At 38.7% G+C, this 14,537-nt stretch overlaps 3 protein-coding genes and 1 long non-coding RNA gene across 5 annotated transcripts in view; 2 read left to right on the top strand and 2 right to left on the bottom strand.

The window, feature by feature from the left end:
* LOC117505181 (growth-regulated alpha protein-like) overlaps positions 1-666 on the top strand; it is a 2,678-nt gene extending 2,012 nt beyond the window's left edge. Inside the window, exon 4 of the mRNA XM_034164750.1 lies at positions 34-666. Within this exon, the coding sequence (XP_034020641.1) occupies positions 34-139 (106 nt within the window). The 3' untranslated portion in view covers positions 140-666. The remainder of the gene's footprint in view (positions 1-33) is intronic.
* The window catches only part of LOC117505183, a 21,335-nt gene extending 15,116 nt beyond the window's left edge, over positions 1-6,219 (bottom strand). The window contains exon 1 of the long non-coding RNA XR_004559041.1: positions 6,142-6,219. This is a non-coding gene — a long non-coding RNA (uncharacterized LOC117505183). The remainder of the gene's footprint in view (positions 1-6,141) is intronic.
* Positions 6,041-9,199, top strand: cxcl19 (chemokine (C-X-C motif) ligand 19). The gene is made up of 3 exons (XM_034164751.1): positions 6,041-6,217; positions 6,336-6,471; positions 8,032-9,199. The coding sequence occupies exons 1-3, from the start codon at positions 6,166-6,168 to the stop codon at positions 8,153-8,155; spliced, it is 312 nt and encodes a 103-aa protein (XP_034020642.1). The 5' UTR covers positions 6,041-6,165; the 3' UTR covers positions 8,156-9,199.
* Positions 9,099-14,537, bottom strand: trmt10b (tRNA methyltransferase 10B). 2 transcript variants are annotated; one of them, XM_034164747.1, is made up of 8 exons: positions 14,306-14,537; positions 13,586-13,694; positions 13,365-13,504; positions 13,123-13,275; positions 11,889-11,967; positions 10,793-10,860; positions 10,591-10,714; positions 9,099-10,520 (listed from the first exon to the last, which is right to left on the bottom strand). In XM_034164747.1, exons 1-8 carry the CDS (start codon positions 14,435-14,437, stop codon positions 10,393-10,395), a joined length of 933 nt encoding a protein of 310 aa, XP_034020638.1. In that variant the 5' UTR covers positions 14,438-14,537; the 3' UTR covers positions 9,099-10,392. The 2 variants fall into 2 exon arrangements, with proteins under 2 accessions (XP_034020638.1, XP_034020640.1); XM_034164749.1 differs by having other exon boundaries at positions 13,365-13,495.

Genomic DNA, 14,537 nt, shown 5'->3' with positions numbered 1-14,537 from the left:
ATATCAAATTAAAATGTTATGTTTCCTTCTCAGTGGAAAGGTGAGACGTGTTGCTCTTCAGATGGCCAAGATCAAAGCAACCACAGCAGGAACCACAGCAAAGTTCATGCTGTCATCCTTACCGTCATCATCGCCATGAACTACGGGTCGTTATCGACGCAATCCAAGTGTCTGTTTCAAAACTGCAACGACTAAAGCTTCAGATTTTAAGAGCGTTTGAAGAGAAGTTTGTCTTCCAGAGGAAAAATATGTGCGAGGTGTGAGTTTACTGTGAGAGCTCTTACTGCTGTGGGTTTAAACCCACACGAGCCAGTTTATCATGCTGAAACTCTGAGGTTTATTTTACTGTAAGAAGGCTGAATGTATATTTTACAGCCAAGCTTTGTGTAAACCCACTTTTTGTATCATTCAGACTGTCTTTCAGTGACAGGACAGATGTAATTTCTGTGAAAAACCTGATGCTCTTCACTGGTTTGGCCTCACGTAGTGATGCTTTTGTCATTTCGTTTGCTTTGTGAATGCAGCAGGTAGAAGAGGAATCGTGTAACATTACATCTGTCCTCACCATGAAACTGCATCAAAAACGGAATATCTTGGAATGCATGCTGCAGAAATTATGTATCCAGATAATGTGAACAATAAACTTTATTTTCAGTTAGTATTTGTATCTTCAAACGTCACAGCTTATTGTTAAGGGTCCTTAGATTTGTATCTTTTTATAATAGCTTTTATTTCCATTGGGAACACTGAAAATTCTGTTCCAAATCAGAACATGCAGAACAGTGCCATCAGAGATAATCAACAACTTATGAATTTGGCAATTAATGAGACATTCTGACAATTTCCCCAACAATTATCCAACTTTTTTTTTATTGTTGTAGAATATCAGTGTGAAAAATACAAATGCAAAAAAACAACAACAAAAAAAGAGACCAATGCATACAGACCAGTCAATATATACTCACAATTTTTTTTAACTGGGTCAGTCCCATCGAGATCAAGACCTCTTTTGCAAGGGAGACCTGGGCAGTTCTAAAGTTTCCAGTTCAGCTAACCTGCATGACTTTGGATGTGGGAGGAAGCCCACACAAACAAACTCCACACAGAAAGGCCACATGTGGGAATCTGTTGTGTGGGCCGCTGAAGAGGAGGTACTGCTGGCCCACTACCACCAGAGGGCGCCCTGCTTGGAGTGCGGGCTCCAAGCACAAGAGGGCGCCAGACCCAGAGGAGGTGACAGCTGTCACTCATTACTCCAGCTGTCACTCATCTACACCACCATATAAGCCGGACTGCAACTCCACCTCCCCGCCGAGAAATCGACTACCAGTACTAAGGTAATTTCTCTGCTGACTGACACATTGTGTAACCAACTGAACTTCTGTTGCAGCCGTTTTCCTGAAGTGTTTCCTTGTCTGGAGGATTGGCGTTTTGGTGTGACAGTGACGGCTTCACCTCGCACCCCGTCCCAGATAAGTGGTTGATCAGGAGCTGCACGAGTGTGTGTGATTTGGAGGTGGAGGTGCTCCCTCCTAACGGTGTCTGGACTGTTAATTACTGAGTGTGCGGACTCACACTCACACATTATCTTTCTGTTTTCTGCCAGCAGTACCAGGGTCGACAGCCGAAGACAGAGGCCACCTGGGGACTCGGGACTTGGCGGCTCCGGTGTCCTTCAGGCCGTTGGTGGTGGAGGCCGTGTGGGACGCGGCTTCTCTCTCGTCGGGCGTCTTCTATCTTCGAGCCTGCCCACACGTCACCTGGTGTTTATTGACTGTGAACATTAAGACACGTTTCGTTGTGTAATATCACAACATTAAATTGTTACCTTTTGGCTTACTCATTGTCTGTTCATTTGCGCCCCCTGTTGTGGGTCCGTGCTACGACACCTTCCCAACAGAATCAATCCCATGACCTTCTTGCTGTGAGGCACCAGTGCTAACCACTAAGCCACCATGCTGCCCATATGTATCATTTTTGCCAATATATGTGGGTCACCAGCCAGGACGTGTCACAACACGCACAGCAGTCCAATGACTCGTGTCATCTGAGCGGCGTGACCATGTGTATACAATTAAAATTAAAAAACAAATATTGTGTTATCTTCAAAGCTATCAAGAAAAAATATATATAACTTTTATTTTCAAAATGTAAAAAAAAAAAAAAAAAAAAATTACTTTTTTTTATATGAATTAACTGAATTATACAGACTCATGCTTTGATAAATTTTGCTACACTGAAAAAAAAATACTTTGGATCAACTTTAAAAAAATTGATGTAATTTGTTACAGCTATTTTTTTAGTTTCTCACAATGTATATTTATGACTTTGTAAAGTGATTCCAGCAGATTTAAACTGGAAACCACAATTTTCCATTAGACCAATGTAAATAAGTATTTTGAATGAAGTCCACTGTGTTTCACTTTTTTCAGTGTACTTGCCCAGACATAAAGATCTTACCATCCATTCATCAGCTATGTACAAGTGTCGTCAGATGTGGAAAGACACACACACACTAAAACAATACCTCTGGGGAGAGGGGGTGATGTTTAAAGCAGTTCTCTTTGCTGATGACACAAACTTGTTTTGTTCAGGAGAGAATTTGCAACAATTATTATTTGATTTAAGAAAAAGGATGAAGTTGAAGACGGTTTGATATTAACAAATTGTCATTAAATTGGTCTAAAACTAAAATGATGATACAAACAATGATATTATTTTCAAATTATAAAAAGGATGTACAACTACAGTTAAATATACTTGGGGTAAACATAGCATGTGTCAAAGAGAATAAGCTGTTAGGTTTGATTATTGATGATAGAATTAACTGGAAAGCTCATATTCAACATACTCAAAAGAAAACATCCAGAAGTATTGCAGTATTAAATAAGACAAAACACATTCTTGATGGCAAATCACTACACACTCTGTATTGTGCACTGATTGCACCTTGACTATGCTGAAGTCTGGGGCAACAACTATAAAACTACAGTGCAACCATTATTCATCCTTCAAAAAAGAGCATTAAGAACAATTCACAATGCAGGGTATCAGGATCATACAACCCATTGTTCATTAAATCGAAGGTATTAAAACTTTATGATTTCATTCAAGACTGTTCAGTTGATGTATAAAGTGAAAAATAAGCAATTACCATTTAGAATTCAAGAATATTTTATGCAAAGAGAAGGAATGTATAATTTAAGGGGTTTGTATCATTTTGAAATTGCTGATGCTAGGACAACCAAGTTTGCACACTGCAGCAGGGATTTTGGTCCACACCTCCATACAGATCATCTCCAGGTTATGTGCTTCAATGCTCTTACTGAGGGAAGGAGGTTGTTTGCCAAAATCTCACCATACATGACCCCATCCATCCTCCCTTCAATACGGTGCAGTCGTCCTGTCCCCTTTGCAGAAAAACACCCCCAAAAATGATGTTTCCACCCTCATGCTTCACGGTTGGGATGGTTTTCTTGGGGTTGTTCTCATCCTCTAAACATGGTAAGTGGAGTTGATTCCAGAAAGCTCTATTCTGGTCTCATCTGACCACATGACCTTCTCCCATGCCTCCTCTGGATCATCCAGATGGTCACTGGTGAACTTCAGACGGCCCTGGACATGTGCTGGCTTGAGCAGGGGGACCTTGCTGCCCTGCAGGATTTTAAACCATGACAGCATCATGTGTTACTAATGTAATCTTTGTGACTGTGGTCCCAGCTCTCTTCAGGTCATTGACCAGGTCCTCCTGTGTAGTTCTGTGCTTTCTCAGAATCATCCTTACCCCACAAAGTGAGATCTTGCATGGAATCCCAGACCGAGGGAGATTGACAGTCATCTTGTGTTTCTTCCACTTTCTAATAAATAATCATAACAGTTGTTGTCTTCTACCAAGCTGCTTGCCTGTTGTCCTGTAGTCCATCCCAGCCTTGTGCAGGTCTACAGTTTTGTCCCTGGTGTCCTTAGACAGCTCTTTGGTCTTGGCTATGGTGGACAGGTTGGAGTGTGATTGATTGAGTGTGTGAACAGGTGTCTTTTATACAGGTAACAAGTTCAAACAGGTGCAGTTAATACAGGTAAAGAGTGCAGAATAAGAGGGCTTCTTAAAGAAATATTAACAGGTCTGTGTGAGACAGAATTCTTGCTGGGTGGTTGGTGATCAAATACTTATTTCATGCAATAAAACGCAAATGAATTATTTAAAAATCATACATTGTGACATTCTGATTTTTTTTTTATTTCTGTCTCTCACAGTTGAAGTGAACCTACGATAAAAATTACAGACCTCTACATTCTTCGTAGGTGGGAAAACTTACTGTTCGGGGTGAGTAAAAATGCTACTTTGGGACACATAACACTTCCTCAAAATGAGAAATGACATTTGTAAGAGTTCTGACAAAGTAGATGACTGTTTTCACTGTAGCGTTTTGAGACAGTGCGCCAGTTTTTGGGGAATGTGTGTAGAATACTCCTTATACCCTGGTCCTCAGTAGCTGAGTGAAATCTGACTTATAACGTCTTGAAGTTTTGTAAACAGTCAAGTCATTACACGTTCTTTGTTGCAGTCATGCGGCCTTGTGGTTTCACATTAAACGTGATCTGAACTTCTGATACAAACACATGCTGTCAGTCACGACCTTTTTTTATACTTGGCAAAGAGAAAAATGATTGTTTTGAATGAGCTGTTTTATGTGATACATTAATTTTGGTCAAATGTCTCAGATCACAATTTGATTTATTGGTGATCATGTGGGTTTCTATAATTATTGACTGTTTTTAAATTAATTTAAATAATGATTTGTACATTTTATTTTCAGCAATGCAGTGGGCGCGTCTTTACCTATAGGGGAACATATATTAATCGTTAGCTTTAGCGAGCTAGTCTTATTTAAATGCTAGCTTAAGGTAAAAGTTTGAAACTAGCTAACAATAGCATTCATCTATAAAGACTTGACTTAATCAAACACAGAATCTCTGAAGCTAAGAAAATATAGTGTATTATATGAGCTAGTTAGCTGCGGGCTTTAGCCTACTTTGGGTTAGTGTCACAAACTGGGCTGTAGATTTAAATTAGCCATTAGCATTGGGCCACTGTAGAGGTCTGAAATTGTTTCTTCCAGGCACAAATAGGAAAATATATTCAGATATTTAGTTACATGTAATAAGGACATATAAATGTTTTGATCCTCCAAACTGTTTTTTTTTTTTTTTTTTATCCTTGAGGAAGCCGTGGTCAGCAGACTACGGAGCATTTATCATGCTTGTACGTTGTGTGGATTTTAGCAGTCCACTCTATTTTAAATTAGTTGTTACTGTTGATATGTATGGCTCTTGTTTTAAACACGATCAAATATTTGTTGTAATTTTCTGATCTTTTTAACTTAGAATATTACAGCACTTTCTATTTTTTTGTCTTGAGACGATTTTAGAATTTATATTACTGTTATTATTATGGATGGTGAAGTTACAGATTTATTGATATTAATAGTGGGTTTAAAAATATGGTAAGGCTAATTTAAAAGAGAAATAATGAATAAGAAAACTACACTAAACAATTGCATGACTACATTTACAAAGAAATCCTGTGAGAAAGTCGTGTTTGTCATTTTCCATTTTGACGATAAAAATCTGTGATGTTAGCTGCAACTTGTTAGTTTTGGCAGACAAATAATGACCCAGTGTGTGTGTGTGGGGGACACACCCAGAAAACGATTCTGACATGAACAGACAAGTCCTCAGGTTCTTTAGAAAAATACTAACTGTGGTTTTATTATATTATTTTTTATAGAAGGCTAGAAGGTGGCAACGTAGGATTGAGACTGGAGTCAGAGTCATCCTGGTGACACAAACCAGACACGAATGAAAATATGCGACCCCCTTCACAAGAACAAACAGATGTGAGAAGATTGAAAACTTTCTGAGATTAATGAAACAAAACTCCAAATTGATAAACCATAACAACAACACTGAAGAGGACTGTCATCTTTCTTTTCCTCTTTTGTTTTTAGGAAGCTGCTGCAGAGCTCGTGTCTCTGACCTCAGCCTGCTGTCCCGTGACTTCTCCTGCAACACCAAGGTCGGCCCTCAGGTCAGTCACAGCTCTCTGTCTCTATAAATGACGCCATGCACATGTGTGTCAACCATCACCACAGCTGAAGCAACAACATGAAGCTCTGCATCCTGCTGATTTTTGGGACACTTTTTGTCCTCGTCAAAGGTGAGCGCACAGCTGCAGCCATCTCTGGGAAAACTAATTTACTATATTCTGAGAAAAACGAGCCATCTGGAGGCAGCAGGATGGATGTTTTCTTGTAACTTGTGTCTGTTGATTGCAGGTATGCCGCCGATCAGCAGGGATTACAACACGCACTGCCACTGCCTGCAGGTGGAGTCCAGGATCATCCCCCCGGACAGGATGAGGAGCATCAAGCTGGTCAGTGAAGGGCCCCACTGCCCGCACAAGGAAGTCATGTGAGTCAGTTCACTGCAGTCACACCTTTGCATTAAAGCACATTGGCTACGAGTTACAAGCACTCATAGTCTCAAGTAGCAAAGTTAGAACTGCAAGACGACATCATAATTATAAGATACTAAGTCAAAAGAATTAATGTCGTAATTATGAAGCGACAAGTTATCATTTAGACAGCCGTCATTAATATGAGATGCTAAGATGAAGTTGTGAGATGTCATAATTACAAGATGTTAAACCATAAATATGACATGCCAAGTCAAAATTACAAGATACTGAATAAGGATTATGAAATAATTAGTCATTTATTTATAATTAGAGGACACTATGTTGTAATTCTGAAATGGTCTGTTATTGTAAGGCACTAACTGATAAATAGTCTATACCAAGTTGTCAATATAACATACAAATTTGAGATTACAGATACTAAATCATAATTATGAGACACTAATTCATGATGAAATGACTGAGAATTATTATATTTATGAATTATTTGTCCTGGTTACAAAATAAGTAATAGCTATGAGATACTGAGTCATAGTTTTGAAATAATAAATCATGATAGTTGTTGCCCATATAAGATACAAAGCCATATTTAGGTGACGCTAAATCGTATTTACGAAATAAGATGTTGCCCATATAAGATACAAAGCCATATTTAGGTGACGCTAAATCGTATTTAGGAAATAAGCTGTTGCCCATATAAGATACAAAGCCATATTTAGGTGACGCTAAATCGTATTTACGAAATAAGCTGTTGCCCATATAAGATACAAAGCCATATTTAGGTGACGCTAAATCGTATTTAGGAAATAAGCTGTTGCCCATATAAGATACAAAGCCATATTTAGGTGACGCTAAATCGTATTTAGGAAATAAGCTGTTGCCCATATAAGATACAAAGCCATATTTAGGTGACGCTAAATCGTATTTAGGAAATAAGTTATAGCTATGATACAGTAAGTCATAAATATGAGACACTAAGTCATAATTTTGAAATAATCATGCGATGGTTGGCCATATAAAATACTAAGTTATATTGAGGTGATGCCAAAATATATTTATGAAATAAGTAATTTATGAAATGTAGTAGCTGACACATTAAGTTATAACTATGAAATGCTAAATCATGATTTTGAGAACAATGCAATGAGATGCTGAGTCCTAGTTACTAATTAATGTAATTATATAACATATTACAACAGATAAGGTCTGAATTTTACTAGATCCTGATCTTAAGTCAAACTTGTGGTTTCTCATAATAGTATTTTCTGTCAAAAGAAGACATACCAGTACCATCTCATACTGATGAGAGTCTCATGGCTTTTTCCTAATTAAAGCATTAGTTGATAATGATGGTAAACTCAGGTGGCGGTTAGCAAACGCTAGCTTCTGGGCTGTTGCAGGGGTTTGTGACCTTTTTACTTTTTGAGGGGTAGCAGGATCTCAGGTGGAAGTACTTTCCACTCACCAAAAGGATGTTTGTTCAATTCCCAGCTGCTCCTGTGTATCATGTATGTCCTGATGAGACACTGACTGATGTGATAAATGTTTTTGATCAGAGCCGGACTGACCAACGGGAAGAAGATTTGCCTGAACCCTCGTTCACCGTGGGTGAAGCAGCTCATCCATTTCATTTTCAACAGCAACCAGCAGGGAGCAGCACTCCCCAAGAAACAGCCTTAAAATGCAACAAAATACCAGCTCCTTTCTGCAAATATGAGCCACGCTGTTTAATTATCTAACCTGACAGTGCAACTTTTATATTATTACTCCTGCGTATTATGAAGCTTTGTGGTATTATGGAGTCAAACAGTTAAACTAAATTATGTCATTAATGCCAGAAATGTTAACTTTCATTTTTTAAAATGTGTTGGAAAAGAACATTATGAAAATTAAGAAAAACTATGGTTTGTCTGAAACTGAAAGCCTTCATTGAACAACCTCCTGTCATAACATTCTAATATGTAAATACATAATAGTCTGTGTGAGATGTGATATTTTTGGTGTAGTTTCACTGACAACAGCAAGTTTTTGTTTAAAAAAAGGGATGTTACCTTCATAATCACTCAAAAAAAACAAGAAACCTACTTTTTTAAATCTGGAATTAAATGTTTTTCATTTTAAAGACATGCATGTTCACAGTCTCTATTTCAGAACAGACAAAAACATACTTCAGCTGAAAATTAGGATTTTAGAACATTTCTACATTTTAAACATTTTGTAAGATTGCCCCTTTAAGAGTCATATTGTGTGAAATGATTTTATTTATCTTTTAAAGTTAATGGTGCAATAATATTTTTATTTATGGAAATTGTTTTGCAGAACAAAATCCAATAAAAACAACATATGTCATTAGTCAATAAATAAAATTAAAGAATGATCATGTAAAAGCAAATAAAACACTAACAATAAAAAACACCAGGAAAAACAAAATCCTTTGACATCAGTGAGGTGTTAATTCATATTTAAATACCCTACAATTTTAGTATCGTTCATTGAAAAACTCTGAACAACTAAAGCAAATTGTAGGCCTGAAATGACTCAAAAAGAAGGCAATTCCTTCAAAATCTGATTTTATTTATATATATTTTTTTAGGAGTTACTGGCTCAGTTTTTTTTTTTTTTTACCTACAACTGTTTTCCAGAGACCCGGTGACCCGTATGAGTGTGATGAAATGTTGTATAAAATGACCCCTTTAACATCCTCATTCATTTATATTATTACTAGAAAAATATATACATCAGAATGTTTGTATAAAAATGTTTTAACACTAAATGTAATAAAACTGAGATTTTAGTGTTCAGGCAAAGTGACCCTCTACAAGGACAAGACAGTGTTATTGGTCCTCTGTCCACTTTCTGCCGCCCTTTTGTAAAAAAATCTAGGGGTGATAGTTGACCCATTGTTCAGATTTGATAAGCACATCAGCTCTGTCATCAGGGCCAGCTTCTTTCAGCTGAGGACTCTCTCTAAAATTAAATTGTATTTTACTCGAGTTGATTTTGAAAGAGCTCTCCATGCATGTATAACATCATGTCTGGATTGTTGTAATGCTCTGTACGTTGGTTGGACCAGCGCTCCCGGCAGAGTGTACAGAATGCTGCAGCCCGCCTTTTGATTAAACAAAGCATGAGCACATCGCCCCTGTGCTCTGCACCTTACACTGGCACCCTGTCGGCATTCGTGTTAAATATAAAGTTTTGATGATTGTTTTTAAGTGTCTGCACTGTATAGGCCCGATGTATCTGAGTGAGCTCTTGCAGCCGTACACTCCACATAGGGCTCTAAGGTCACCAGCTTCTCCTGGCTGTTCCTAAAGCCAGGCTTAAATCCAGAGGTGATAGAGCCTTTTCTGTGGCAGTGCCACGACTCCGGAACAATCTTACACTGACTGTCAGGTCCTCAGAGTCTGTGGGACAGTTTAAGTCCAGACTGAAAACTCATCTCCCTGGCTTTCAACACTGGCTAAGTGGTGTACGCTTTGCTCTGCTATTTTTAGATTTGTTATTCTTTTCCTTTGTTAATATTTTACAGTTATTGTTTTGCTGTTATTGTGAAGCACTTTGGTCAGCTGCAGCTGTGTTTAAATGTGCTATATCAATAAACTTGAATTGAATTGAAATGTTGAGTTTCCTGTCCTGTTGGAAGTCTTTCATGGCGTTTAAATACACTGTCCTGCTCTGACCTCAATAAATCTCTGCAGCCGCAACAAATCTGAGTGCTTGTTTGGCGAGAGGAGTACTGAGTTTTCAGAACACCTATTACATGGAACATGAGCTGCATGGCGATAAAATCAAACCATGTTATACTTTCCAGTTGAGTTCACCACGCAGACACCAAAAACAACAACCAAGCAGTGACTGAAAAGTGCACCGGCATGAAGGCGTGACACCTGAGCGATGAAGCCATTCCCGTGCTGTCAATCTGTCACATCAGGCGTTCTCAAAGCACCTGGTGCCACGATGTAACCTTTTCCCAGGGGAACGCCCGCCTGCAGGGCTCTTGTCCAGCTGCCGCTCTCACAGAAGGTCAACAGGATGTCGAAGACTGTGGACAAAAGCGAGCAGTCATTTAGCAGCACTAAAGAAGCGACCTGCACAGTGGACGAGCTGCTCACCCTGATTCACCGCCAGGACTTTGGAGTGGAAGTTCTTGCTGTTGTTTTTCTTCACCATGTACTCATCGATGGGCAGCCTGGCCGAGGCCACGCCCAGCTCTCCGGCCCTCGACAAACTCAGCTTCTGCAGAAGAAACGAAGCACCGGCAAATAAATCACATGACAGCCCGCCAATACGTGATCAGCCAACGAGTGGCAGTACCTCCTGGATGCTCTCATCCACAAGGCCGCCGAGCACGTAGACTTTGTCGTGATTTACAGTTTCTAAGACTGAAACAAAAAAAAACAAACAAAAAAAAACATTATAAAATGTCTGATTTACTGTCACACACCATAACTTCATCAAATGTGCCCTTATTAAACAAATACTAATAAAGAAAACTTCAGTGTGTCACTTTTTACGGATTCAATGATTATTTAGGTAATAACATGAAAGTAAGTTTTATTTGCAATTTTAAACCTTTTTAAATACGAGACGTGAATTTGGGCGGCAACAGTTTATCAGATGAATGTGTTTGATTAATTAGATACTCGATTTGGAAGGTACAGTCCGTGTATCTCAAATTTAATCCATTTCTATCCTGCTTAACACAGTTTAATCTTTGTTAAAGTAAAGCAGTCTGTCTCTAGAAGTGTTTAAAAACCAACAAAAAACAGTTTGTCTCAATTAATCCACTTTAAACCCTTTTTGCTTTACTTTTTAGACGTGTTCCCCAAAAACCAAGAGTGAAAGGCAGCTGTGTTGAGCGAGCAACTAAAACCATTTTAAAACTGTCAGATCATTTTTTTAAAGTGTTTTTTAAAAAGGCTTGAGAACCAACATCAAGCCATATGTTTTTTTAAATGTTTATTTCAAAGCACAAAAAAGTGTTCATGTTTCATCACTGAAAACAAGTCAAAAATTTTCTTGATAAATACATGTAACCAATTTTTTTCTATCAAGCAAAAAATTTTAAAAAGGTTGCAATGGTGTCAAAATGAAAAATCTGCATTCCAACTGATTTATACCTTTTTCTTTATTCACAAATTTTATATTTCACTTTGTAGAAAGTGTATTTTTTTTAATGCATGAGCCACCTAATAAAATGATAAAAATCTGTTACCAATAGCTGTGTAAACTAACAGTAGTACTATTGTGAGTAGTCGTAGTAGTAGTAGTATATGGCTCCCCCTGACTGCCATGAGATGCGTAACAACAATAAAAATGGTGCAGCACATGTACACACATCAGAATAAAACACCAGCAATGAAATGTTGGTGGAGCCAACGCTAAGATGACGTGGGGACTGAACTCAAACCTTCTTCAGCGTCTGGACTGAGGTAGACGAGGGTCTGAAGAGGAAACAGGTCCAGACAACTCTGATCTGTTACCTCCATCTGTGAATAAAAGATGGACAATACCTGGTTTAAAAAGCAGGTTAAGTTAGCGTGACCTCACTGGACAACTGCTTGTGAACACCTGAAACCAGAATACTGTTGTCTTAGAACAGTTTAAAACTAGTTTGAAGTAAGATACGGCATCTGGTTGAAACACATTTTAAACATTTATGCAAAATTCTTGCTATAGTGCAACAAAAACCAAATAACACCTGATCATTGACCATTTAACCAGTTTAAGACATTTTAATGTTATCTAAGGTTGTCTTAGTGTAAACCAGACCAAGGAAGTATCTGGTTTAAATGAGCTTAAATGTATTTTGTACAGTTGAAGATGTATTTTTGTGCTTAAAACTATTTTAAAGACATATTTATAGCTGTCTGAGAGGTTCTTAGAACCATTTTAAAGACATGTTATAGTTGATAAGTGCTGAAAATCATTTTAAAGACATTTTTATAGCCATCTGAGAGGTGCTTAAAAGCATTTTATAGACAGTTAAGAGGTCCTTAAAACTTTCAAAGTCCTTTAATAGTTGAGAGGTGATCAAAACTATTTTAAAGTCATTTTATAGTTAAGGTGCTCAAAACTATTTTAAAGTAATCCAGTGTCATGTTTAATGTTTAAAACTAATCTAGTTGTATTTTCTGCATTTGAAGACATTCTTTCTTTGGTGTAGAACGGCCCAACTAGGTAAATGAGATTAATCCAAATTTAACCCGCTTAAAACATTTTAAGCCATTTCAGGGTTATTTTAAACCAGTCCAGTTTATAAAGGTATAAACAAGCTTCTGTTTGGGTTAGGGCCTTTGAACTAGTAAAAACAAGATTAATCCAAATGCAGCCAGATTAAAATAGTTTAAAACATATTAATTTTGTTCATTTTATAGCATTTTAAAATCAGTTCAGAGTCAGATAACAAATCTTGTTTAACACTGTATAAACACCATTAGAGTCTTGTCTTTGATGTAGAAAACCTTCAAACTGAAAAGAAGAACCTGGATTCTGATTTAATTTGCTATAAATGGTTGAGGATTATCGTTACATCTACTAATTGTTTCAGGTCCTCATAGACCAGAACACAAACTCCGGCAGGTCTGAAACGGTTAAAGCAGAGCCACAGCAAGCGTTTGGTTACAAGTCAGGAGAACAATCACCACGTAGTCCATGAAGCCGTCGTTCATTCGAAGGCACTCTCTGTAGAGTCGACTGTCCTTTCTCAGGTCGCTTAGGATCAGGTGAAAAGGCCGAGTGGCCTTCCTGTTGGAGCCGTACAGCCTCCTGAGCTGACCGGCCAGCCGGCTCACCTCCTGAGACACACAGGCAAATAAAAATCCTTCATAAGTCTTAACATCCACAGTGTGGCCTCATGTGTCCTAAGTCCTTCTTAAGGCGTTACCTTGTCAGACATGCAGTCTGCCATGCCCAGGTCAACACAGACTTGAACCCCGGTGGACTGAGCTTCGGCCAAACGCTCCTTAGCCATCGCCTTCGTCACCCGTTTGGTAAAGTGAGGACTCTCCATGGCGTGTGCAGCGGCTGTAGCACAACAACGCGTGAAAGTGATGTTAAGACAGAAATTTAAACTCACTTCACCTTCCTGATGAAAATAAAGTCGACCTGGTGGCTGATGGCGCTGCAGCTTCCTCCTATGCTTCTCTTCTTTTCTGCGGCTCTTCTTGGCAGCCAAACACTTCTCCCAGCGCTGCTGCTTTCTCAGCGCGTTCCTCTGATCGGTAAAGACATGAAACGGCACTCAGATTTTAGGGGGGGGGCAAACCCAAAACCAAGATATTTGATTTGTTCATCTTATGCATTTGTTCTCTTTGTTCCACCCCTGAGGTTGACGGTTTTGTCACTGGGTCTGTCTGTCCACAGAGCAGGTAGCTCAGGATGTAGACATGGGTTTGAATCCTGCTTATGCTAACTGTCTGTCATTGGACAAGACACACAGTCTCAGTCCACCCAGCTGTTGTAGTCCATACCCAAACCCTCAGATCCCAGCCGCCGCATCCCAAACCCTCAGAACCCAGCCGTCGAGTCCCAAAACCCTCAGAACCCAGCCACTGAGTCCCAAACCCATGATGCACTTGTGGAATTATTGGACAGAATTCCAACATGATCTAAGTCTACTTCTATACTTTTCCTCCTTTGCATACTGTGCAGAACTTTAGTTTGATAATTTGTTAATTTCTTCGACTTTATTTTTTTTTAAGAAAAATTGAAACATTCTGTTGAAACCTATCAGACACATCAGGAATCAAGGTTCCTAGGTTTTCTTTACCGTCCTGTTCCAGGTTCTGCTGTGACGTAGTTTTTATTTAAGTGAAGTAAACTTACTGAGAGCAGTGTTTCTTCTCTCTCTTTCACTGCTTCAGGATCAAAGTCCATCTGAAGCAGGTCCATCATCTCTGAGGCTCCATTCACATCACTTTCATCATTTTCACACGCATCAGACGAAATACGAGCCATTTCAAACTATGGGGGGGAGGGAGAAAGAAATTAGGGGATTTTAAACGCGAAAAAAAAAGGAAACAAAAGATTTTGAGAAACCTTTCACGTGTTCGGCCTC

This window comes from Thalassophryne amazonica, chromosome 23, assembly GCF_902500255.1.
Source record: "Thalassophryne amazonica chromosome 23, fThaAma1.1, whole genome shotgun sequence".
Taxonomy (NCBI): Eukaryota; Metazoa; Chordata; class Actinopteri; order Batrachoidiformes; family Batrachoididae; genus Thalassophryne; species Thalassophryne amazonica.
This window is presented reverse-complemented; position numbering and strand designations above follow the sequence as displayed.

Bases quoted from the DNA above. Each gene is read 5' to 3' on its own strand.
- cxcl19 (XM_034164751.1), top strand. From the start codon at position 6,166: ATGAAGCTCTGCATCCTGCTGATTTTTGGGACACTTTTTGTCCTCGTC. The intron at 6,218-6,335 runs GTGAGCGCACAG...TGTTGATTGCAG, and splicing joins ACTTTTTGTCCTCGTCAAAG to GTATGCCGCCGATCAGCAGG. The intron at 6,472-8,031 runs GTGAGTCAGTTC...GTTTTTGATCAG, and splicing joins TGCCCGCACAAGGAAGTCAT to AGCCGGACTGACCAACGGGA.
- trmt10b (XM_034164747.1), bottom strand. From the start codon at position 14,437: ATGGCTCGTATTTCGTCTGATGCGTGTGAAAATGATGAAAGTGATGTG. The intron at 11,968-13,122 runs GTGATTGTTCTC...TTTTATTCACAG, and splicing joins ACGGCTTCATGGACTACGTG to ATGGAGGTAACAGATCAGAG. The intron at 10,521-10,590 runs GTGAGCAGCTCG...TTTTGTCCACAG, and splicing joins AGTCCTGGCGGTGAATCAGG to TCTTCGACATCCTGTTGACC.